This window comes from Hydra viridissima, unplaced genomic scaffold (assembly GCF_058129835.1).
Source record: "Hydra viridissima isolate aposymbiotic clone 2 unplaced genomic scaffold, HvirCarnegie_v1 scaffold_8, whole genome shotgun sequence".
Lineage (NCBI taxonomy): Eukaryota > Metazoa > Cnidaria > Hydrozoa > Anthoathecata > Hydridae > Hydra > Hydra viridissima.
Window position 1 is genome coordinate 16,568,089 of NW_028324307.1, and position 25,384 is coordinate 16,593,472.

The following is a 25,384-nucleotide window of genomic DNA, read 5'->3' on the forward strand; positions in this document are numbered from 1 at the left end:
AAGCTTAGTGTTTGTGCAATTGTAAGAAAACCGAAGGTGAAACCCAGAGATAAGATAAGGTAAAATTAAGGTGGTTTAAGAAGAGAATTGATCCACTAAATCCAAAATCAAATTTTATTAGTATAAATATTGTTTCCTCGAAAATTCTTTTTTTCTTCAGCTTACGAGGACGTTTTTAACTCAGATATCTCGGAACAGATCTACTTGCTCTCTTTGCCATCAGCAAACATGGAACAAAGGCGCTGAAGGAAGTTTAATTTGAACTAGTGAAGACACAGCAGGGGTTATATCAATTTAGAAACATTTTTAAATTTCCTTTTAGTGTTCTAACTGTTATAATTCAATGGTTACATAATGAAAGGATTTATGCAACTTTAACTTATCATTTTATTTCTAAGATGATAATCAAAGGAAGGAGAAAACAAGTGCTCAAGAAAAAGTATTATATCAGGCGTGAGTTTAGTAAACAAAAACCATCCTTGAGTTAAAAAAAAAATAGACATCAATCATTTCTCGATACCTGAGATGTTCTAATTGATTATCATAAAAAGTCCAAGGGCTTTATAAATTTTATTGGTAACTTTAATTTAAGGGCATCTGAGAAAAGCCGGTTAGTTGATTCTTTTATCATTTTAGCTTGAACTATTTATATATGAAACACACACATTTAGTTTTCAATATCCAAATTACTTGTAGTATTTCGAGGCAAAACTTTTACAACTGCTTAGTTTTCCGTGAGAAAATCTTAAGTACCAACCTTAGTTTGGTTCTCAGATCTCAAGGTTTGTAAATTGCTCAATAGCAAGAATAGGGATGTTTTTGTACATTTGATGAAAAATATGTCGCACCTGTACATTTTTTTCTACAGCTGTGTCACTGCACCCATAAAATCACCCAGATTTAGCTTGGGTAGCTTCGAATAGATAAGAGGACCTCATCTCTATTTGCAAGCAGGGGAGTGATTAAAAGTATCGACCTTTTTAACAGTTTCCTTGTTCACCATAAGATCGGTCTCTTTAAGAAAGGTTTTCCTGGTGAAGAAGAGCTGGAGTTACTTCATTGAACATTACTTGCAAAGATTACCTCAGGACGGGTAAGTCTATTAGCTAGATGCCTGCTATATCTACGATCTACAAGCACCAACTTCACTATTTTTTTATTTTCTTAACTGCTGCGAGACCTAGTATGCACGCAGGTTGTCAGATATTTTTAAAAATCGAATTTTAGACATTTTGAATTTTAAATTTTGAATCAACCTTTTTAAGAGTTACAAGTTGATGGTACATGCTCGATACATCTCCTGGGCTGTGTCTCCAGGTCTGTGTTAAACCACAGTGTTCTTTAAATTATTCTGCGATATTGTTCCAATCAAAAAGAGAAGCTCAGATACATGGAGTTTAAAGTAGCCCTTCGTAATTGAAAATAGCTGAAATTAGATCCAATATTTGGGCTGTCCACCAGAAGAAACATAATAAATATATTTTAAATATAAAACTATCAGCTTAATTTACTAGTTGCTAAAATAAAATGCATTTTCCTTTTAAAAAATTGACAATAAAGACAAAATATTTAAAAAAAAAACTTTTAATTTGCTCAACAAAGTGAACCAGGCACCAATACTAATTTTATTATAAGGATTGTATGTGTATCCTACACTGAGATAAAGCGATTATAACTCATAGTGAAGTTAAACTTATCAAATAAAGTTGCTGAATAGTCCTGATTGCTGATTATCAAATACAGTAGCTGATTAGTAGTAATAACAACCTGACTGATCACTTATGGCTTTGTACTAAATAGGAACTTTCGCTACCAGGATAGTATTTAAAGGGGTCAATAGCCTAAGTATCATTGCTAAGGTGCTAAAATTGTGGGGGGAGAAATATATCAAAAAGGAACACTAATCCCAACTGTAATCAGGCCCCGGTCAATAAACTCTTCTCGGATTTCAGCAGTTTTTTTTACCAACATTATGAGAAGATAATGCAAATAAAAAGCATTTGTAAAAACATTTTTTAGTCTTGATACACAACAAATACTATCCCATCTTTCCTTTGTAAAAGCTGAAGAAATTTTTTTTATCTGCGAAGAATTTTATTATTGCAGGTTAAAAAGATTATAAATCAAATTAGAAATGTAAATAGTTTAAGGGAGGTCATCTAATGCTAACCACATAGTCTCCACAAGGTTCAATGTTTTACAGAAACGAATTTTTTTTTTTATTCATGTCATTAGAGTATTATCTTGTGGTTGTAGAAATCTGAAATCCGGAAAAAAGTACTAGGAGCAAAAAAAAGGGCAAAGTAGTAAGCTTGAGCGAGGCCTTTGGACGTTCAAAAATCTACAGCTCTAAAGCTTCGAAAATTTATGTTTCTACAAACTTTATATACAAAAGTTTATGTTTAAATGTAAAAATACAAAGTTTAGCCATAAAAGATACGTTTAAAAAACGGAAAGAATATCTTTTTACTCAAAAATTAACACCTCTTGAGACATGGGCGCCGGCAGGATTTTTTACAAGGGGGTGCAAAATAAAATTCAACAGTGATATTTCAAAAACTACATAAACGCATCAATTAATCAAGTCATTTTATTAGACCAGTGACAAAAGAAAAATAAAGAAAATGTAAAAAAAAAAAACATAAGAAGTAGAAATTGTAGTCGTCTGCGTTCCCAGCCAAACTTATTTACAACTTGTTCCATAAATTCAGATTTTCTGGAGCGTATTTTTTTCACGATGCACGCTCAGCATGCAAAGCCCAGACAAACGCTCATAATACCAATGCTAAATTATACTTAATAATGCTAATTATATTGTCGTGAATAAAGTCTTCAGGACGTAATTGAAGGTGTGTGAAGGCGTGTTTGAAGGTGTGTTTGTGTGAAGGCGTGTTTGAAGGTGTTAATATTTTTAGGTGTTAAGGTATTTAATTGTTAATGCATAAAATGTGTGAAAATGACGCAATTGTAAAAGTGTATAAAAAGAGTGTGTATTTTGTAAAATATTTGATTCGCAGTCAGATGTAAAATATATTATCAAGTTCAAAAAGTGACTCTTTAGTGTCTCAGGGAAAGTATAAATAATTCCCCACACTATTTGGTGGCGACTACTGCCAGGACGAACGAAACCTACGAGTTAGCGAAGAATGGACCAAGAGCAAATTTACCAGAGAGAAATCAACATGATAAGAATAAACATTAAAGGCATAGAACGCAACACGATTAATGGCGACAAATCAAGCATAATCTTAGCGCTGGACAAAATAACAAATTTATTGGGAAGATTTGAAATGGCAAAGGATGAGCTGACCAGAAAAATGCTCGACGACGGCAAAAACATCGATTCGGTAGAAGAATGGCTTTCGAAACCAGTAATGGAAGTAGAAGCAGTGATTGAAATCAAAAACAAAATGGTGGACAAGTTGGATTCGATAAACAAAAACGAATGCGTCAGAAAATTCGAGTATGAAAAACAAATCATGGAACAGCAGTTAACGATTCAAAAAGAAGCAGAACAAGCCTCATTGAGAAAACTTCAAAGCGAAGAAGAATGGTATCTAAAGAAACTAAAAATGAAAGAAACATTGCGTAAATCACTTGGAAACGAAAAAGAAGCTACTCAACAATCCGTCAAGCTTCAAAAATACACAATCACAAAATTTAATGGCGATTATAAAGACTGGTTGCGATTTTGGAATCAATTCACGGTAGAAGTCGACAACTCAAACATATCAAACATCAGCAATTTCAATTACTTACTGGAACTCGTCGAAGGAAAGCCCAGAGAGGACATACTTGGTTTACCACATTCGTTGAAGGGATACGATGAAGCTAAACGCATACTACAAGAAACTTACTGAAAAGATATTTGGGTTCACAAAGCATTGATTAAAGATTTGGAAGGATTGACGGCTATACACAGCACGCACAAAATCAAAGAAGTTCACGACTTTTACAACAAGCTTGCGAGTACTGTACGAACATTGAAAACTATGCAGAAACTTCAAATGGCTCAATCATTCGTGTATTCATTGATGGATAAACTTGGACCAGTTCGTGAAATACTCACACAAAACGATGATGGATGGGAAGAATGGGGACTGGAGCAACTTGTCGAAAAGTTGCAAAAGTACATTGAAAGGAATCCGTTGAACTCAGCTTTTAACCCAAGCGACGAACAAACAAAGGGCGATAAAAAGAACACAAACGTGCAGTCAAGGTCCTATGAACATCGAGACACTACATTCAAACAGTACAATGGCGGTCTTTATGACAAAGAAATCATGGCAACTAGTGGTAAGCATGGATGTATCTACTGTGGGTTACAAAATCACAAAAGCGAGGATTGTACAAAAGTGCTAACTGTTGCAAGACGCAGTGAGATTTTAACAAGCAAAAGATTATGTTACAACTGCGTTGGTTACGGACACTCGACGGCAAATTGTAAATCAAGAGGATGCAGAAAGTGCAACAAAAAACATCACACGTCCATTTGTCAAGATGGGAACGCAACGATGGATGGTAAAATGGAAAATAAAAAAGAAACCATGGGAGTGGTGCTAAATGCAAGTACAACTATTCACCCGACAGTGATTGCAAAAGTAAATGGTGAAAAAGCAAGGATAATGTTGGATACGGGTGCTGGAAGTTCCTATATATGTACAAACTTGATTACGAAACTAAAGCTGAAACCTACACGAAAGGAATATAAAAGTATTGAACAGCTCTATGGAATGGTGGACAAGCGTGTGGAAATCTATAACGTTACGATAGAATCAACAACGATACCGGAATTTCGAATTAAGGTTGAATGCACCAACGCAGAAAAAGAAACACTCACCTTTTTACCCAATCCGATGATTAAGGATGTTAAGAAGCATTTTGCAAGACTAAGGAGACTGAAATTTAGCGATGATGAAGGGAGTGACGAACTTCAACCTGTTCACATTATACTCGGTGCTGCTGATTATCAACGTATAAAAACCACGGAACCGGTAGTACTACTATGAAAAGCGGATTCTGAGCCATTGATAGTTTTTTGCATAATAATGTTGATTTTCCGACATTGATTCTGAGCCATTGATAGTTTTTTGCATAATAATGTTGATTTTCCGACATTGATTCTGAGCCATTGATACTTTTCCTATATTTAAGGAATAGTAGATGTCGTTGTGTAATTAAATGTAAAAGTGTAATTAGATTGTGTGAGTCATTGATATTTCCATTTTTGTATAAAAGTGTAATTAGATTGTGTGTGTGATAGTGATTAGGATAAAAATGTTTCTTTTTTTTCGTAAGCTATTCTAGCTCAAAGACTTGATCATAATCCATAAATTTAAAACAAGGTTTTAGTTTGTAGTGTCCGATGGCTAGCGTGTGAATGCCGTCTTGTAAGATGTGTCTTTTATCATCGTTAGCGCTGAGAGCGACTTTGTTGATTTCTTCGGTGTAGACATCGTGAAGAACGTTCATGGTTGCGAGTTTTTCTTTCTTGTTCATTAAGCAGTCGTAATAGTCTTGATGAGTGATGTGTTTTTCAACGACTTTCTTTTTAACCCCTTTGCATTTTTTGTGTTCTTTTATTTCATTATGGATCTCATAGGAGTAGAGTTTCGGTCTCAGCCCAACAAACTCTTTAATTTGCTTGCCAGCAGTCTCATCCTTGAACATTCCGATAACTTTTTTATTTAAACCAACCTTGAATCCAGCATTTTGAATGGCAGGATGGTCTTTAGGAAAGTCGCTCGTGTCAAATTTTTCAAGTACGTCATCAGCAATGTCTTGATAAAAATCATCTGTTTTGATTTCGTAAATGAGCGAGTCAGTGTCGGTCATGAGTAATTTCGCGCGATCTCCGTATTTAGGCTTCATGTAGTCGTAATGATGTTCAAACATGAGAGTTTTGCTGATGTCCAGGACGCTCATTCCCAAGTAAACAGGCTTGTCGTAAAAGAGTTTTGTTCTCTTCATGTGAACCGCGATCAGGTTTTCATCAAAAATGGTATTTCGCTCATAATTAGGTTTTCTTGACAATTTTAAGACTTCTTTTCTCGTGGTAATAAGCCTAACATCAACATGCTTTTGAATATTCTCCATGGTTTTTCCAAACACGGAGTTGTTCATGAGCTTAAAAAATTCTTTTTCAAATTCGTTTTTAGCTTTTGCTCTTAATTGGGTGTTGAGGTCAATGTATTGTTTCATAAAAGGTTCTTCTTCAAAGGTGATACCACGATGAATTTTTGTGATGATCAATCCCATTCGTTCATAAAGTTTTAGGTTTTCATGGTGAATGATATATTTTTCTTTGTTGTTTAAATTGGGAACAAGCTTGTTGACTTTTCCAATAGTCATTCTTTCAGGAGCTAAAGGATAGTCGTTGTGTAAATCGTGAAGCTCTTTAGGATAGTTTAAATCAACTTCTAGAATGCAAGGTATGGATTTCCAATTGGAGAGTTCATCCTCAGCCATCCATCTAAATCCTCTAACAGGAAGAGGCTTACACATAGCCCACCCATAAAGGTTATTAGCGTCTAAGTACTGAATGAATGTAGATGGTTTTGAAGGATCGTACGAGTCTCCCATGTATTTGTTATTGGCAGTTCCATGTCGTTTGGAGATCATGCAAATTCCACCACGTATCCCTCTTTGAACCATGAGAAGCATATCAATATTGATCAGAAGCTCTAACTGAATTCCAGTTAGTTTTAAAATTGCATCCCAAGCCAAACCAGGAGAGGTGTAATACCAAGGAGGGTCAAGCCTGTAATAGGTACGACACACGTCTCTGAAATTTTCAAAGACATCGGCAAGTATCAACACGTCGGACACGTTGTACAGCTCGTGGTAATCTTTAAACGTTTCACATCCAAATACCTTCCAAACGTTTTGAGCATGTGCATAGTCTTCGGAGCTTATTTCCTCATCATTCAGTTTGGAATGGAATGCATCAATAGGAGGTAATTTCGTTTCGGAGAACTTTTCAATCGAGTTCATCCATTCGTAAGGGTAAACACCTTTTTTTCTTAATAAATCAAACTGCTTTCCAGAGTAATATTGAGCAACGTTTTTACACTGATCGTTGTTTAGATTTTTAGCCAAACTGTCTAAACTACCAGCCATGAATCTGAAGCTATCAATAAACCTTAGCTCTTTCCATACTTCCTTTAGTTTACCTTTCTTATTAATAAATTCTCTCACTTTGATGCTTTTTGTGAAGCTGATATATTTCTCATCGTTGTTGGGTATACATTTTAATTTCCCTCCTAATTTTTTGATGAACAAATGGCTGTCGTAGCCGGACAAATTATGGAAAACGATGGGTATGAATTTCGGAATTTTATAATCCAAGTTGCATTTGTTATGAGCAGCTCCTCGATAATTTCCGGTCAAATGGCAATGGTCTAAGACTTTATCACCGTTAAGATTTTTATTGCAAATGTGACATAGGGTTGCATCCTTAAAATTCTTTTCATCCTTATCAGTCATCACTTTCTTTTTTATTAAATCAATCTTGTCGAAAATCTTTATAAGGTCTGCTTCAAGCATATTTATGAACTTTTGGGCTACATCGTCATCATCACTTTCAGCTGTGTACATGACTGGTTTTTCTTTGTATAGGTTGTCGTCAAAGCATTTGATATAATAGCAGAAGGAGCTTGGAACGTGCTTTTGATACTGTTTGGTGTACGACTCTTTATTATTATATTCAGTGTTGTCCTCGATGGGTTTGATGAAACTTTCAAAGTCTGCGTATACGACGTACGGAACCCTCATAGACTTGTTATAGTTTTTAAACTGAACGGTTGTTCCTTCTTTAGGAAGTTCAATTCTTACTGAGGTGTTATCATAACAATAAGGTTGATGCTGTTGAAGCTTTTCTTCCTGGTCATAGCCTTGCAGACAATTTCGGCAATAATGTTGTTTTCTTTTTGTTTTTGATGTTTGTGTAGACAATAATCGACTCAAACTTTTAATGAGACAGTAATGGTCAGTGTCTTCGTTTGAAATAAACAACAAATCAACACAGTGTTTTCGATCAACAAATTCAGATATTCGCAAAGGGTAAGGTTTTTTATTTTCATACCCAAAGACGTTGATGCTAATGTCTGGATTATTTTTCTCAAACTTATTGATTTTATTAAGCTTGACAGGAAACTCCATTCCATCCCAATCGAGCTTTTCTGATTTTAGAATCAAGTCTTCATCAATTCTTCCGTTATGCATATTTTTCAGATTCAAAGCTCTGGTGACTGACCATTTAAAGCATTGATTGTCCTCGTTTTCCATGTTGATGATAGCCTTTTTGTCTTTCAGCTCTTTAGGCAGCTCCATGTAGGAAGAACCGCTAATAGGTTCGTAATCAGTAAAGTTGATATCCATTCTTAAAATCTTAGATATAGTGCAATTAGATCCCAACGCATTATATTTAACACTATTCTCTAAGACTTTCTCTTCCATTTCGCTCATTAACTCTCTTACATCTTTAGCCTCTAGAATAATCTCTGATCTTGATGAAAAGGTTGCTTCCCGAGTCACTTCTTCACCAGTCATGATACTTACGGATTTCATTTCACAGATTAAAACAATTCTTACCTTTGTGTTTCTTTCTCCTTCCATGGTTTGAATGGCAGACTCTCTCACCAAATTAAAAAACGATGCAATGTCTTGGTATTGAGAAGAAGGTGTGTAAGAAAATTGTCTAACAGCATTCTCTGCAGAATGTTCAGTCAACTTGAATTCTATTTTATAAGGCTTTGGCGCGGGGTGTTTATACACTGTTTTTAATACAAGTGATTTGATAGACTTTACCTTTTCATCGATTTGTTCCATTGATTCGCTTACCTTCTTCTTGACTACTTCAGGAACGTAAGGTTCTATCCATTCTTTAATATCATTAAACTTAGTTTTAACATAAGACGCCACACTTTTTGCAACTGCCGTCAGACTTGAAAATAAAGGTCTTGGTGGAATGACTGGTTTTGGTGTCATGACAGGTGATGAATCTAAAACCTGCTCATCAAGGATGTGATTTGAAGCAATGACAGGTCTTTGAATATTAGGATTTTGCAAATAAATTGGTTTCGGAGCAATAGGAGGTTTTACCACAGGTCTTGGTGGAATGAACAATGGTTTAGGAGCAATGACAGGTTTCGGAGCAATAGGAGGTTTGACAACAAACCTTACTTTTGTCGGTTTTACAGAAACTTTAACAGCTGGTTGAACAACTCTAACCACGCTTTCATTAACAGGCAACGGTCTTGCCTCAGTCGTGCGTCTACGTGAACCACTTCCAATGATGGTAATATTTAAAGCTGTAATGAGATCAGCTTTTTTCATTTTATAGATACCTTTGATATCATCACGACCTTTAGCCATCTCTCTTAATTCTTTTACAGTCATTTTGGAATAGTTTCGATCTTTTCGATCATTAACAGACTTTTGACCAATGATGGGTCTTGTTGTTTTAATAGCCTCAACAAGCTCTTCCCTGGTCATTCTGGTATAGTCTTTTATAGCTCTTTCTTTAGCATCTCTTCTTAATGATGCCATTGATACTTTTCGATCTTTAACAGTTTTACTTTCCATTTTTATTACGGAAAGATTTTTCTTTATGTCACTTTCAATTTTTCGCTCTTTGGCGGTAGTTTTTGCTTTTTGCTTTTTAGCATCAGTTTTATCACCCATTTTATTAATGGAAAGAAAATTTTTTTCGATGCATTCAAGTTTTCGCTCTTTAACAATTAATTCCGGTTTTGAAGAATAGATACTCATTTTTATTATACTAAGATTTTCTTTAAGTCAATTCAATTTTTTTTTAAATCTTGGCACACTTTCAGCATATTTTCTTCTTCGAAAAGTTTTTACCGTTTTTTTTTAATTCCCCGCGAAAAGAATTAAAAAATTATTTGGAAAGACGTGAATACATATTTTTAATCTCTCTAATATGTTCAGTGATTTTACGACAATTATTACGTCCGCTAGCATTTAGTTTCCAATTTGTTCCTATCAGGAATTTATTACGCAGATCAATGTCTTCTTTTATATTTCTGATCACTTCTTCAAAAGGTGCTACTTCAACCATTTCTTTGAAAATGATTCGATGTTCCTTTGGAAGTTTTCTTATGTTTTTTAGAAATTTTAGCAAACTTTTTGATTTAGTCGTATCAGAAGTTGACTCAAAGCTATCATCAAGAGCATTTAAAAGATCATCCTTTTGCATGCTTTCCATCTTTTTATTTATGCCAAGAATTTTATTTAAGTCAATTTTTTAACATGTTAAAAGTTAAAAAATCAATTTTGCTGCTTTTTACGTTTTTCAAGCTTTTCAGAATTTAAAAATTCAATCTTGATTCCATCATCCACCTTTCCATCTCGACGCTCTAAATATCTCCATCCACGTCCAGTCCCTGCCATCGCTTTGCAAAGAGACTTGTATTCAGTCACCTCACCCGTTTCAATGTTGGTTATTCTCACAGTGATGGGTTTTTTCTTAACTAAACTAAGCCATTCCCATTTTGGATCAACAGGTTTTTTTTCTTTTGGAGGAGGCTTTACTTTTTTTTCTTTTGCTCTTTCTAAAATCTCATCTTTACTGATCAAATTATTTTCAACCGCAAGCATCATCAACGTTATTAAATCATCTGCTGTTTTACTAACTCCGTTTTCATTCAACAAATTTTTCAAATACGATGTTGTATATCTCATTTTATTATAACAAGATTTTTTTTTTAAGTCAATTCAATTTTTCCTGAAAAGACATCTTAATAAACAGCAGTCATGTTGGTTCCGTCTGAAACAAATTTAAGCAGTTTGTCAGAGATCACCACTGCAAAAATAACGGTATTTGCAATAGTTGAAGTTCGAAATTTAAGGTTTACCACTAATTCAGCTGTTTCCGACGTCATTCTTTCTTTTTGCTTGCTGATATCCACAAAGAACAACGGATATAATTTTATATATTCAAGCAAGCTTAACCCAGATTGACAAACAAGTTCATTTGTGCCGTAATATTTTTCATCAAAAGAGAACGCATCTGAATAAGCCATGACCACTCTCTTTTCTCCAAAATTCAAGTCGTAATTGTAATTTGGATACTTTATTCCATTAACAGTCACGTAAAAATTGCTAACATCACAATGGTCGAATAGTGACGGATTAACTGTTTGACTGGAATTTCTGTTTGTCTGAAGTCCGAACAAGATAAATCTTGGAATGCTTTTGTCAGTGACTCTTCCAAGCGACCAGGTAAACTCTGTTTGACCGGCTGGAATAAGCTGTCTTTCACATTTGTTTGATTTATAAGCCACTTGAATGGGAATTTTTTGAGCTATTAAATTCATGAAATCAGTCTTTTTCGAAATATCTAATTCAACGCGAGGCATATAAAGTCTGAATTTTTTAAAGTTGATCATTCCTGCACTAACGCTCTCCGCTCTATAAATCGCATCATCACATTCTTTCTTTGTAAAGGTGATGGTATGCCTAAACCCATAAACAACTTTGTCATAGGTTTCGCAAAATCCAAAAATGTGCTTCAACGGAATTTTAAACGAAAAAGCTCCAACGGATGTAGTGTCTGCAAACAAGTGGTCTCGTCTAACATTGAATCCTGAATTTCCAACAAGATTTGACGTATCCATATGCCACATCTGTTTTAATCCATCAGCAAACTGAAATCCATAAGGATATTTCATCAATCCAAGTATGGTGGTGGCTAGACCTGGATACATCACTCGTTCCACTTGCTCTCCCGACAAGTCATAAGTCACATCATTAAACAAATACAACAAAGCGTTGTTCACCAGTGCAATGTTGTCTTTAGCATCGTAAAAGGTTCCATCGCTCTTTTTCAACACTCCTTCAATAAGAATGTAAGCCTCTGATGGTACTGTTTGAATCGATTGACAGTCTATCTCAAAAGTAATCGTACCTGAAGAATTTAAATCGAGATTGGTTGGAAGATACTCAAAAAAATCAACTTTTTCAATACCAATATCATACTCTGGGTTCTCAGTAACTCTTAATCGCTCAGTACTTATCATTTTTTTTATATAATAAAAAAATTATTTAATTCATTTAAATGTCTCTCATTGCAAGTCATCGCAACAAAATGCTATCTTCATACTATTTTCATGCCCTGTCCCATTTTCACCAGGTCTTGGATTCGAATCGCGTTCTTTTTAGACATTTTCTTAATTTGAATAGATGAACCAGTCTTTAATTTCTCAATGGTCTTTTTACCTTTATCAATAGCTACATCTTTAGCAGCGGAAATGGCTGAAAGGGCTAACTCTGTCCCAGCAGATTTTGCAGCTGTAATCGCTTCTTGTCCAATTTTGCTTGTTGCAGCATTTTTAAGCAAATTCACTGTTGCTTTTGACACACTTGACGCAGCTGCTCTTTTTATGAAATTTTTAATCATGTCTACAATACCACCTCCACCAACAACGTTCTTTTTCACATATCTTCTTTTGTTCACAATGAGCATTTTTTAAATAAAACACTTTTTTTAAATAATTTTATCAATAGTGCTCATTAACGATTTATATTCCTCTTTATTAATCTCTCCTTGTCTCAACAGCTCATCGCAAATAGCAACAGCCACATTTCTTGACTCTTTATTCCCAGCATGCCATGCAGCAATACTCAATTCAAGCTTTTCCACCAACGCATTAGGATCGCTTGGAAGAATAATGACACCACTACCTTTTTTACCTTTTTCAATACGCATCATTTTTTCCCAAATAGGAGCAATAAGTTGCTGATACTTTGGTCTTCTTGATGATTTCGGTTTATGCGGTTGCGAATCAGATCTTATAGCATCACTATCCATTAAAATTTTTTCATAATTTTGCAAATCTTCATCGGTATAACTCTTTGGTATTGTTAATTCACTCATCAGCTCCCAAAGACCTTTTGTCCCTTCATACCTTTCACCACCGACAATGATATCATCTCCATCTATTTCAACCTCCATTTTTCCAATGTACATTTTATCTCCAACTTTGTTCACTTCGAAAGGCCTTTTCTTTTTTTGATCGACTGACAGGCTCTTGATCATCTTTTCATTGCTCTCTATGATCGGCTTGAACAGCTTGCTCAAATCAGCTTGAAAATTAACATCTGAAATGTTGTCGTTGATGCTGTTCTGATAAATTCTCTTTCTTCTGTCATTAATTTGTTTCACAATTTCATCCCTTTTATTCAGGTCTTGTATTTTAAAGAAAAACATCTTTTTAAAATACGTGGAAAAAAACATAAATTGGTTTTTACGACTACGTTGATCCTTTTTAAAATACGTGGAAAAAAAACATAAATTGGTTTTTACGACTACGTTGATCCTTTTTTAAACAAATTGTTAAACGTTTGAATCGCGTCTTCTCGACCTTTTTGGATCAAGTTTTCTTTAGTAACTTCATCTATTCCCTTTTTGGTTTTGGTTCGTATTTCCACCGTCAAGGATTTAAATTTTTGAAGCTCCCCAAGAATCAATTGAAACTCTGAATCGCTTATTTTTCCGTCTATCAACGCTTTGGAAATGTGCTCGCTGATGGTGTTCAATTTCGACTCAGCCAACACTTTGATCTTTTCATGCTTCTCCGCTTTTAATACCATCTTTTTATTCACTTGACCTCCAACAATCGATAAAAACCCCATGCCAATAGCCACACCTTCACACGCAATCGCTACTGGACTGGCAATAATCGTAGACAAAAGCCCTATTCCAGTCGCACCCAATGCTATACATAATCCTTGCATCACATTGTCCACATTCGAAATGATCCTAAACACACGATGGTACTTTTTGCTCAGATGAACTCGCTTTGCTTTTTCACTCTCTATCTCTTTCTGAATCTCGCTTATTTTATGAAGACGGTAAACATGCCCTCCTTCTTCTATAGGAGCTGATGGAAGAACTGGATAAAGTTTTTCATTCAATATTTCCATTTTTATTAAGCGAAAAAAACTATTTTAAATCAATGTAACTAATCTTACAAAGTTTTTCTCCTTTTTTAACAATCACGTCCTGTTTGCTGTTACTATTCACGTCCATAATAACATCATCTACAGACTCTGAAATAATAACTTCGTTTTTTCTATAATTCAATTGATCAGTAATTTTATTCATTAATGTTATCACTGCAACACCTTTCTCCAAATTCAGCCCAATGGATAAAGCTATCATTGTATGTGAGAGAGCAACAAATTTAATGTCTTTCTGGGCAAAAATCTCATATTGTTCGTTAACGTTGAAATAAGGTGGATGATCTAACGTTTTCGTAGACACAATAATGTTACTCGGTCTTCTTTCCTCCAACTCTCTAACCCTCTCTTCCAAAATTTTTAATTGCAAATCCAAACTATGAACTTCTGCTGATACAACATTTCTAAAAAACTTGTGAGGAGCATGCATTTTACATATTAAAAATAAATTTTTAGATCATTTTTGCAAACTTAACAATTCATTATTATCCACCCATGAATTAAACGAGTCTGGATATCCCAACCATTTGACTAACGACTTGCTCTTGGTTTTGCGAATGATTTTTTCAATTCTGAATATGTCTTGTTGCGTCTTTTGCATCTCCTGCTCGTAAAAGGTGCCTTGAATTTCTTCACCGTTAGCGTCAGAGATTTTATACGTAGGCGGATTCGTATACTGAACTTTTGACACTGTAAAAACCTCCTCAGTCCATCTCGGCGTATACCCTTTTTCAAAATGAGACTTGTTTTTTACGATCCTCACTTGATCGCCTATGGAAAATTTTGGTTTTGCTGGTAATGTTTGATCCTTTCCATACAGATTCCACCATACCCTACCTTTATTCTTTTCATTGCTAGCTTCCACTGGTGTCATTTTGATAGAAGAGTGCTTTGTGTTGTTGTAATTTTTCACCATCTTATCTAATACGTCAATATATTTATTGGTATTGTTGGCTGAAAAATATTTAAACATTCTCTCTTTCATCGTTCTGTTCCATCGCTCGACAACAGAACTTTTTTCCTCGTTTTCAGTGGAGTATAATTGCACACCCAACGCTCTCACGTGCTTGTTGTAAAACTCTTTTCCTTTATCTACCCACAATTTAATGCATTTTCTTTCTGTGAAAATCTTTTTCAGCGCTTCAGCCACTTCAAGACCTGTTTTGATTTTTAACGGAACAATCCATCCATACTTTGAAAACACATCGATCACCATGAGCAAATATTTTACACCGTTGTTGAATTTTGAAAACGATTGCATGTCCACCAAATCTGCGGCCCATATTTCATCAATGTCGTTTACAATCACCCTTCTTCTTTTAAAATGATGAATCACCGGTTTATGAAGCTCCTCTGCAAGCTGATCCGTCCATTTCAAATCACTCACACCCAATCCAAATTTAGCTTTGGCTTTGATGATGGGAACGATGGGATGATGGGAACGATGATGGGAGCTTATTTCTCTCTGAGTGGGATTGGGAATCGAATTCATTTCTTCAAGCATCATTCGATCTGCTAAATTTCTGTTTTGTCGGTCGTTAAAATATTTATAAGCTAAATCGTGGTGATATGCAGCATTGTCTACTCTATCCACCGGTTTGCTCCAATCTTGATACATGTCCGTGGAAGTGAGTCTTTTGTCTAAATTGGTTCCAGGTCCTGCAAAATTCATCCCTGGAACGTGCATTTCTCCTGGAAACTTTGCCCATGGAAGCTTTATTTTTTTTTGAAAAATTGTTGATCGATTCCACCAAGTCTCCTCCATTGACCGCATGCGAAGATGATCCTTTGGGCGTATGAGAAGAAACAAACTTGCATTTTGTTATCCCACAAGAGTTGCAAGTCCCTTTCAACATAGGTCTGTTGTTTTTTGTGATCTCGTTTTTCAAGTGAATGGTTTCAGTCTCTCTTCTACACTTAACGCAGTACATTTTAACATATATAAAAACTTTTTAAATATAAAAAATGGAAGTGATGAAATTGTCGTGTAAAATTGGGAAAATCAAAAGAAACAACAGCAAGCTTTTACCGAGAAGCATTCGAGGAATCATCGTTGGAAAGTCTGGATATGGAAAAACAACGTTGCTGCTCAATCTACTTCTCAGACCGGGATGGCTAGATTACAACCGATTGTATGTCTTTGGAAAATCCCTTTTTCAACCTGAATACAAAATACTCAAAAGATCCTTCGAAAATAAACTTCCTAAAAAGGATATTGTTGATTTGTTAACGGATGATGTACAAGACGAAATGGAAAAATTGAATTTAAACCCTGAAGATGTTATTAACAACCTTTCAAAAAAATATTCCAACAATGATGATATGGAGTGTCAATTTTTTGAAACAGCGGACGATGTGCCAGAACCAGAAGATCTTGATTCATCCAAAAACAATTTAATGATCTTTGACGATTTGCAATTAACCAATCAAAACAAGTGCGAAAAATACTACATCCGAGGAAGACATTCTAACGTCGACTGCTTTTACCTCGCTCAAAACTATTTTGAGATTCCAAGACATACCATCAGAGAAAATGCTAACTTTATTTTCCTCTTTAAACAGGACCAAAAAAGCGTTAATCACATTTATCAAGACCACGTTTCGTGCGATATGAAAATAGAAGATTTTAAAGCCTTTTGCAATCATTGCTGGAATGAACCTCATGGATTTGCCGTTATTGATCTCTCTTCTAAAAAGAACGAGGGAAAGTACCGAAGCGGGTTTGACAATTTTTTATTTTTCTAAAACAATTTAAAAAATAATTCTTATTTAAAAAAATGACAGGTATAATAATCGATGTAGATGGAAAATCAAGTGTTATCACCACTGATTTTTTGGATAAAATCGTTTTTGACGAAGGAAAAAGTTATGAAATGGCTTTTCTCGGTCTTGAGACTTACAACAGCATTCCAAATGTAAACAGTAAAAACAATTCTTTCAAATACAGCATGAACAATGGAGCTAATTGGGAGAACATTATCATTCCATCAGGAAGCTATGACATTAAAGACATCAATGAGTATTTGCAAATGTCTATTTTAAACACAATAAAATCAGCTCAACGTGGAAGTTATATTATTGCAAATAAAATTAATTACTCTCCAAACAACCTTCAAATTGGAATCAATCTTAATACTTTAAAATCAACCATTAAACTTGGCTTGAATTATTTGATTGACTTTAATGTGGAGAATAGCATCTCTTCAGTTTTAGGGTTTACTAAAAGAAAATTAAATTCCAATTCCGAATACGAGTCGGATCATATCGTTAGAATTTCAAGCATTAACACCATCAGAATCGTTAACAACGTTATTGGATCATCCTATATTAATGGAACCCAACTCAATTGCATTTACTCCTTTTATCCAAATGTTAGTCCAGGCTATAAAATCATCGAGAGACCAATGCATTTGATTTATCTTCCTGTTAAACTGTTTGAAATTTCAACAATGGTTACTCGCATCATTGATCAGAATGGAGATTTGGTTGATTTTCGTGGAGAGGATATTACAATACGATATCATATTCGAGAAGTGAAATAAATAATTTTTAATACATAAAAAATGAGCAATTATCAAAATATCAAAATTAATATCTCGCAGAGCCAATCTGATAAAATTAAAAAAGCCATTCAAGACAAAACCGATACTAACATTAAGCTTTCTCATCAAGACTTGAACGGTAAACATGTTCTCGCTATCACTAATGCGCAATTGAACAAAATTAGAAAAGCGTATGAAGCTGGTAAAGGAGTCACTCTTAAATTGAGCAAAAAACAATTATCATACAACTCGAAAATAGAAGGAGGTTTCATCGGAGCTCTTTTACCGTTATTAGGTATGATAGGCAGCACTCTTGCAACAAGAGTAGTCCCTGCTCTCGCCACTGGATTGTTAGCAGGTGTAGGATCTTCTGCTGGCTCTGCTATGGTTGATAAAATTGCTGGGCGAGGTCTTTTTTACATGAGCAAAAATGGAAAAGGAATGAAGATAAAAACTTTAGGTGGAGAAGGATTGTTTATCACCCCATGGACTAAAAATGTTCACGGTGATGGACTCTTTGTTAAAAATGGAAAAGGCTATCAATCTGTTGGAGCCGGATTATTGCTCGGACCTAACTCACCCTTTAATAGCATACCCTTTTTAGGTGCTATTCTATGAAAATCGCTTGTTAAAAAAATTCGGATAAACTTTTTAAGAAATTAAAAAAATGATCGACTTTCAATGGATTGACGTAGAAGGAATTGTTTTACCCAATGAGGCTTTAACTAACTTTCAATTGATAAAGGCTGCTAAACAGTTAAAATTGAAAAACTTTAGAGGTGTTTTTGTGAGGGATGATTTACCAAAAAAGACAAGAAAAAAAGAATGTGGAATTGTCAACACAGGAGATTCAAGCACTGGTGGGTTTCATTGGGTGTGCTGGTATAAAGACGTTGACAAAAAATACAGCTTCGACTCTTATGCTCAACCTCCTCTTGTTGAATTGACTAAATACTTGAAAAGCCCAGTCTTTTACAACAGTGAAAGAGTTCAATTTGGTGATACGTCTTATTGTGGTCATTTGTGTCTTTATGTTTTAAAAAAATTGAATACAGCTAATTTTGTCTTGACTTTCAAGAAGTTATCAATACCTTGTGGTGAAATTTTTAAAGAATAAAGTTTTTTAAAAATAACAAACCATGAACGTTATACGATCACATCTTCACGATGTCTACACCGAAGAAATCAACAAAGTCGCACTCAGCGCTAACGATGATAAAAGACACATCTTACAAGACGGCATTCACACGCTAGCCATCGGACACTACAAACTAAAACCTTGTTTTAAATTTATGGATTATGATCAAGTCTTTGAGCTAGAATAGCTTACGAAAAAAAAGAAACATTTTTATCCTAATCACTATCACACACACAATCTAATTACACTTTTACATTTAATTACACAACGACATCTACTATTCCTTAAATATAGGAAAAGTATCAATGGCTCAGAATCCGCTTTTCATAGTAGTGGTAGTTCTCGGAAAAAATCCGGATAAAGATCCAGGAGCAGAATTAACTATGTTGGGATGGACTCTTTCTGGGAGACGAACACAATTGAGTTCTGGTATTGAGAAAAGTTTCTTATTGAACACTGGTCGTGATGAGTTTGAGCAAATGTGTAGTTTAGAAGTACTTGGATTATCAGACACAAACAGTGAGTCAATGTTCCACCAAGACTTCAGCGAAAAACTACATCAAACCGACGAAGGTTACTATGAAACCAGAATGCCGTGGAAAAAGGGTATTTTTCAACTGCCAAACAACAGAAATCTGGCTCTTAAAAGATTGGGAAGTGTAACAACTCGATTGAAAAAACTTAAAAAACTAGAACAGTATAATGATATAATGATGGAACAAATCAATGAGGGAATATTGGAAATGGCACCAGAAAAACCTACGGGAGAAATTATTCACTACGTTCCTCATCAAGCAGTAATCAAAGAAAATGCTGAGTCAACGAAAATGAGAATAGTTTATGACTGTTCAGCTAAGAAAGACGCTCAATCACCTTCATTAAATGACTGTCTAGAAGTGGGACCATCGCTGCAACCTTTGATATTTGACATACTCATACGAAATCGGATGAATAAACTCTGCGTGTTAGCTGACGTGAAGAAGGCGTTTCTACAAATTAGAATACACGAAATGGATAGAGACGCACAACGCTTAATTTGGTATAAGGACTTAAAGAAAATGGAATTAACGGAGTTACGATTTACAAGGGTAATTTTTGGTTCAAGTTCAAGTCCTTACATTCTTGGCGCCACAATTAAAAAGCATATATCAAAATACAAGGACATTTATCCAAAAACGGTGCTTGTTTTGGAAGAAGATACTTATGTCGATGATATACAGGCAGGTGGAGAAACAGAAGAAGAACTTATCAGGTTTAAAAATGAATCAACGCAAATCTTAATGGAAGCTGGTTTCCAGCTACACAAATGGCATAGCAACGTAAGCAAATTGGAAAGCGACGCTAAGGTCAAATCAACAAAAATACTTGGGATTCCTTGGAGCAAAGAAACGGATCAGCTATCGATTGACTTTACTGCATGCATCAATATTGGAAATAAAGAAGTGATAACAAAAAGGACAATACTTTCCGCTCTCAACAGTGTCTTTGACATATTGGGATTTAGTGCACCTGTATTAATCACTGGAAAATTACTATACAGTCGAATATGCTTGTTAAAACTCGGTTGGGATCAACAAATTCCAAATGAACTTTTAGAAGAATGGAAAACCTGGATCAAGGCAATAAACATCAAGAGAACTATTTCAATTCCGCGGAGTGTCGTGTCTGGAAGAATCATTGAAATGGAGCTCCATGGATTTTCAGACGCAAGTAAATCAGCAGTATGTGCATGCGTCTACGTTGCAGTGAGTCATCAATATTCAAAAACAAGCAACTTACTTGTAGCAAAAGCACGGATTGCACCGAGGGATCTTAGTATTCCAAGACTTGAGCTGGTAGCAGCGCACACCTTGAGCAAGTTAATGAATCATGTTAGGAAGACATTAACCAAGTATAATGTCATTGAAGCATATCATTGGGTTGACAGTACTGCGGTACTTTACTGGTTAAAAGAAAGGGGCAGTTGGTCACAGTTTGTCAGGAACCGAGTTCAACAGATCTTATTGAATGGAGAAGTAAAATGGCTATATGTCCCAACAAAAGAAAACCCAAGTGATCTTGGAACAAGAGGAGTGAGTCCTGAGAAATTATCAAGCTTGTGGCTAAATGGACCTATATGGTTGAAACACAAGAAAAATTGGCCAATCCAACCAGAAATAATCGAAGCGCCGAATGCATCATGTGAAACTATTAGTGTGAAAGAGAACGTCGGTATGGCAACTGAAGAAATAAAGGGACATAATATATTTAAAGAAATATTGAGTAAACACAAGTATTGGAAGATCATTAGAATATCATCCTTTATAAAAATGTTTATATACAATTGTCGAAATGGAGTAAAAATAACAGGACCGCTAAAAGCTGAGGAGATGATGGAAGCGGAGTTAATGAACATTAAGTTACTACAAGAGCTGTTGCAATAAAGTCCGATGTGGAACTTAAACAGGATGAGAAACAGCTTTGGAGATGTCACAGAAAAGTCTCTGGGTATAATCCGATATTTGTACCAAAAGGATTCCAACTAACTCTAAGAATCATTGAGCATCATCACGCAAAAACGCTACACGGGGGAGTAGGAGATACAATGAGTAGCATAAGAGAAAGATTTTGGATACCGAATTTGAGAGTTGCCGTAAAAAAGGTCATTCGTGAATGTAATCTATGTAAGAGATATAGAGTGAAGCCGCTTTTACCGCCAACGAGAGCAATGTTGCCACGCTTTAGAACTGAAGATATCGAACCGTTTACGGTTACAGGTGTTGATTTTGCTGGTCCGCTAAAATATAAAACGCCACAAAAGTTGGTCGAAAAATGTTATGTTGCACTCTTTACATGCGCATGTATAAGAGCTGTCTACCTTAGACTTTGTCATGATCTATCGGCAGGAGAATTTCAGAGAATTTTAAAGGAGTTTGTTGCGAGAAAAGGACCACCACAAATGATGATTAGTGATAACGCAAGGACATTTGTGGCAACAGGGAAGTGGTTACTAACACTTAAGAAGGATGAAAATCTTGCAAACTATCTTGCTACTACAGCCATAAAATGGAGGTTCAATTTATCAAGAGCGCCGTGGTGGGGAGGTTTGTTTGAAAGATTAATTGGAATAATGAAGAAAAGTTTGTCAAAAACAATCGGTAAGGGCATCCTGAGCTTCTTTGAATTGGAAGAAGTATTGTTGGATGTGGAATGTGCTATGAACAATAGGCCACTATGTTACCAAGGTGACCAATTCGATAATCAAGTATTGACGCCAAATGTATTAATGAGGGGGAGACCTGCAATCTTGCTTGAAGAAGATATTGATTTAATAACAAGGGGCGATTGTGCACTCCGGAGAGTCAAGTTTGTGAAAACTTGTAAGAATCACTTAAGGAAAAGATGGATGAACGAGTACGTGCACGCAATGGAAGAGCGACAACAAGCAAAGGAAAAGAGAGGTAATGCAAAACTCCCAGGTGTCGGAAGCATGGTTCTCATTAAAGACGATGTGAAGGACAAGGCACTTCTCAACATCGGTCGAATTGAAAACAACATTAAAGGGAAAGATGGAGTTATTAGTGGCTTTAAAATACGACTGGGAAATGGTTATGTAATTGAACGACCAACTCAGTTGGTGTGTGACTTGGAAATGAGTTGTGGGGCAGAAAGCGAAATCGAATCGGACGAGAATTTGGAAACCAGAGCCGAAGAGGATACCTTGAAAAGAGAAACGAGACTGGCGAAATTGGATGCAAGACAAAAGATCAATTACATCATGGAAGACGAGATGGAAGATAGCTGATTACAGCCGAAGTCTCAGCTTTAATTTGGGGAGGGTGTCGTGAATAAAGTCTTCAAGACGTAATTGAAGGTGTGTGAAGGCGTGTTTGAAGGTGTGTTTGTGTGAAGGCGTGTTTGAAGGTGTTAATATTTTTAGGTGTTAAGGTATTTAATTGTTAATGCATAAAATGTGTGAAAATGACGCGATTGTAAAAGTGTATAAAAAGAGTGTGTATTTTGTAAAATATTTGATTCGCAGTCAGATGTAAAATATATTATCAAGTTCAAAAAGTGACTCTTTAGTGTCTCAGGGAAAGTATAAATAATTCCCCACAATATAATAATATAATGATTAGTTAAAAAACGTTAAATGATTTATTAAATACAAATTAAACATATTCCAAAAAAAAAAAAAAAAATTAAAATACAGCAGTTTAATGCAAATTAATCAAATTAAATATATACAATCATAGCAACCGAGAGAAATTTGGGCCCTGGGGAAGTTTTCTTAAGGGGCCCTCATTATGATCAATTACATACCCAGGACCAAAAGAAGCGTGCTTTGGTCATTGAAAATTAAAAATAAAAGTTAATTAAATCTTTTAAAAGTCAAAACTATTTAAATCTTTTAAAAATTATTTTAAAAAATTATTTGTACACACACGGGGCCTCGGGAATCTTCCCCGCCCACTCCCCCCCCCCCCCCCTTCGGCGGCCATGTATATAATTATAATAATTATCATTTAGCTAGCAAAAAATACAAGGTAATAGTATTACTAAAATGAATATAACACAATATATTAAAAAAAAAATAAATAGAAATACAATACAAACAAGAAACATTTTGCCAACAAACAAAAAAACAACAGCATAAAAAAGTAAATGAAACTGACACATTAAAAAATAATTTAAAAAATTTGATTACTGCATCCAATTCTTTCTTCGTTAGTTCGAAGTTTATTTGTTTGCGTAAGAACTTTGTAATTGTAATTTGATTTCTTTTTTTTTATTATTATTATTTCCTTTATTTTCCTTTTTTTTTCTTCTTCTCTTCTTTTTGGTTTCTATACTTCTCCTTTATCTATTATTTTTTTCTATTTATTCCTTTTTTATTTTTCTATGATGTATTTCTATCATTTTTTTTTTTAAACTTTCATTCAACCATCTTTTTTTTAAAATATAAAGTATGTCTTTATAAAAAAGCTTCCGCCATCGTGGAAGTTATTGCATTTGATAGTAATATTTCATTTAAACTGTAGTCATTTACATTACGGTGAGGAAACTTTTCCAGGGGAGGGGGGCAACTGCCCTCACTTGCCCCTGGCTGCCGGTGCTCATGTCTTGAGAGTAGGTTGCCTCTATCATCTAATGGTTCTTTTGTCTCTTGACCCTCACTTATATTAGTTTACACTTTACATAAATGCTTTCTCCCTAAATTGTTCTATGAGGAGAAAGCATTTCACGTAAAGTGTAAACAGTTTTGAGTAAGCAATAAGGGAGGACTGTATATGATACTGTAGATTATGGATTTTCTAAATTCTTTTTAAAAATATACATTCAATGCAAACTCTTGCGCTGAAAGATATGAAATCTTTAGATTTGTTAATGGGTCCTTATTGTTAGGCTATCTTTGCAAGGAAAATTCGATTTAATTTTGTAAATGACTCTAAAAGTTTTGTTTAAAGATAGCCCAAGTTTTCTCATAACTTTTTGTTTTATAACTTTGTTTAAAACGCTTCAACTCCAATCTCTTTCTTGGTAGCCTCTTGAAGAACTTTTTTAGCTTCACAAACCCACACCAATTATCCAGAAAAACGTTTCCAAGCTGCTGAACAACACCAAATAAAAAATTAAATTCTGGTGGAAGAATCAGTTGCTCAATTAATAGATCTGGATCCAGATCAAGATAACAAATTGAGGATGGATGCATTTCATAATGATTTTCATTGATAATTTTTCTACCTTATTTTCAACATATTTACTGTACCAATAATCAATACTAATAAAAAATTTCATTTGTCACTGGAGTAAAATTTTTTTGAACCATAAACAAGATTTTTTTCCAGAAAATCCAGATAGGAATAAAAATTCGTTCCAACGAAAATTTAAATTCGTTCCATTCCTTCAAATTGAAAATAGAATGTTTGAGAGTAAATTCAGTTTCTCTATAATTTACATCTGGTAATAATAAGATTCTAGAATATCTTTAAAAATAACTGAGTAAGGATCTAAATCATTTTAGGTAAGCTTCTGAACGTTTTTATTCACTTTAAAATTAAAAAATATCCATGATTCTTTTAAAGAGTGAACCACCATCATCTGCTTATTTATTGAAAAATTTGGGCTTTTGGTGGGTGTAAACCACGGAACTTTACAGTTCTATCACAATATCGGATATTTACTGATATTATAAATCGCTCTAACGAATTGAATGCCTTTTACTGACCGAAAATTCACACTCAGATCATATTAGTAATAAGTAATAGAATCTATATATTCAAATAAACTTACAAAAGTCTTTAAAAAATCTTTTTCTTCAATTGTATTAGTTACTGATCGCTTAATTTCCTTATGTCCCATAAGCCACTACAAAAACAAATCTTATTTTATTTGCATTTTTTCAAATATTTACTTTATCAAGTTTGAATTGTATATAATCGTCATAGGAATAAGGGTTTTTGAATATTCTTCTTGTTATTGTTGTTTTTCTTGTTCTTCTTCTTCTTGTTCTTCTTCTTTTTCTTCCTCTTTTTCTTCCTCTTCTTCTTCCTCTTCTACTTTTTTGCAGAATGTGTAACTTGTGTGAATTTACGATGTCTTTTATGCTTGGCATGCAGCAACTCCCTTTGATGGAATTTAATATTTTATGGAGTTAGTGGTTTAACGAAAAATGTTTATCAACCAAATTTAAGAACCCTTTTCTTATGTTTGGGCAAAACTTTTTACTGTAGGAAGGGTT

General features: G+C 34.7%; 2 protein-coding genes across 2 annotated transcripts; both read left to right on the top strand.

Moving 5' to 3' along the window:
• Positions 1-18,968: 18,968 nt before the first annotated feature.
• Positions 18,969-21,086, top strand: LOC149885362 (uncharacterized). Its single transcript, XM_090094673.1, has one exon. The coding sequence runs from the start codon at positions 18,969-18,971 to the stop codon at positions 21,084-21,086; it is 2,118 nt and encodes a 705-aa protein (XP_089950799.1).
• A 161-nt stretch (positions 21,087-21,247) lies between these two features.
• LOC149885363 (uncharacterized) lies at positions 21,248-22,447 on the top strand. The gene has a single exon (XM_090094674.1). It carries the CDS (start codon positions 21,248-21,250, stop codon positions 22,445-22,447), a length of 1,200 nt encoding a protein of 399 aa, XP_089950800.1.
• Positions 22,448-25,384: the final 2,937 nt, after the last annotated feature.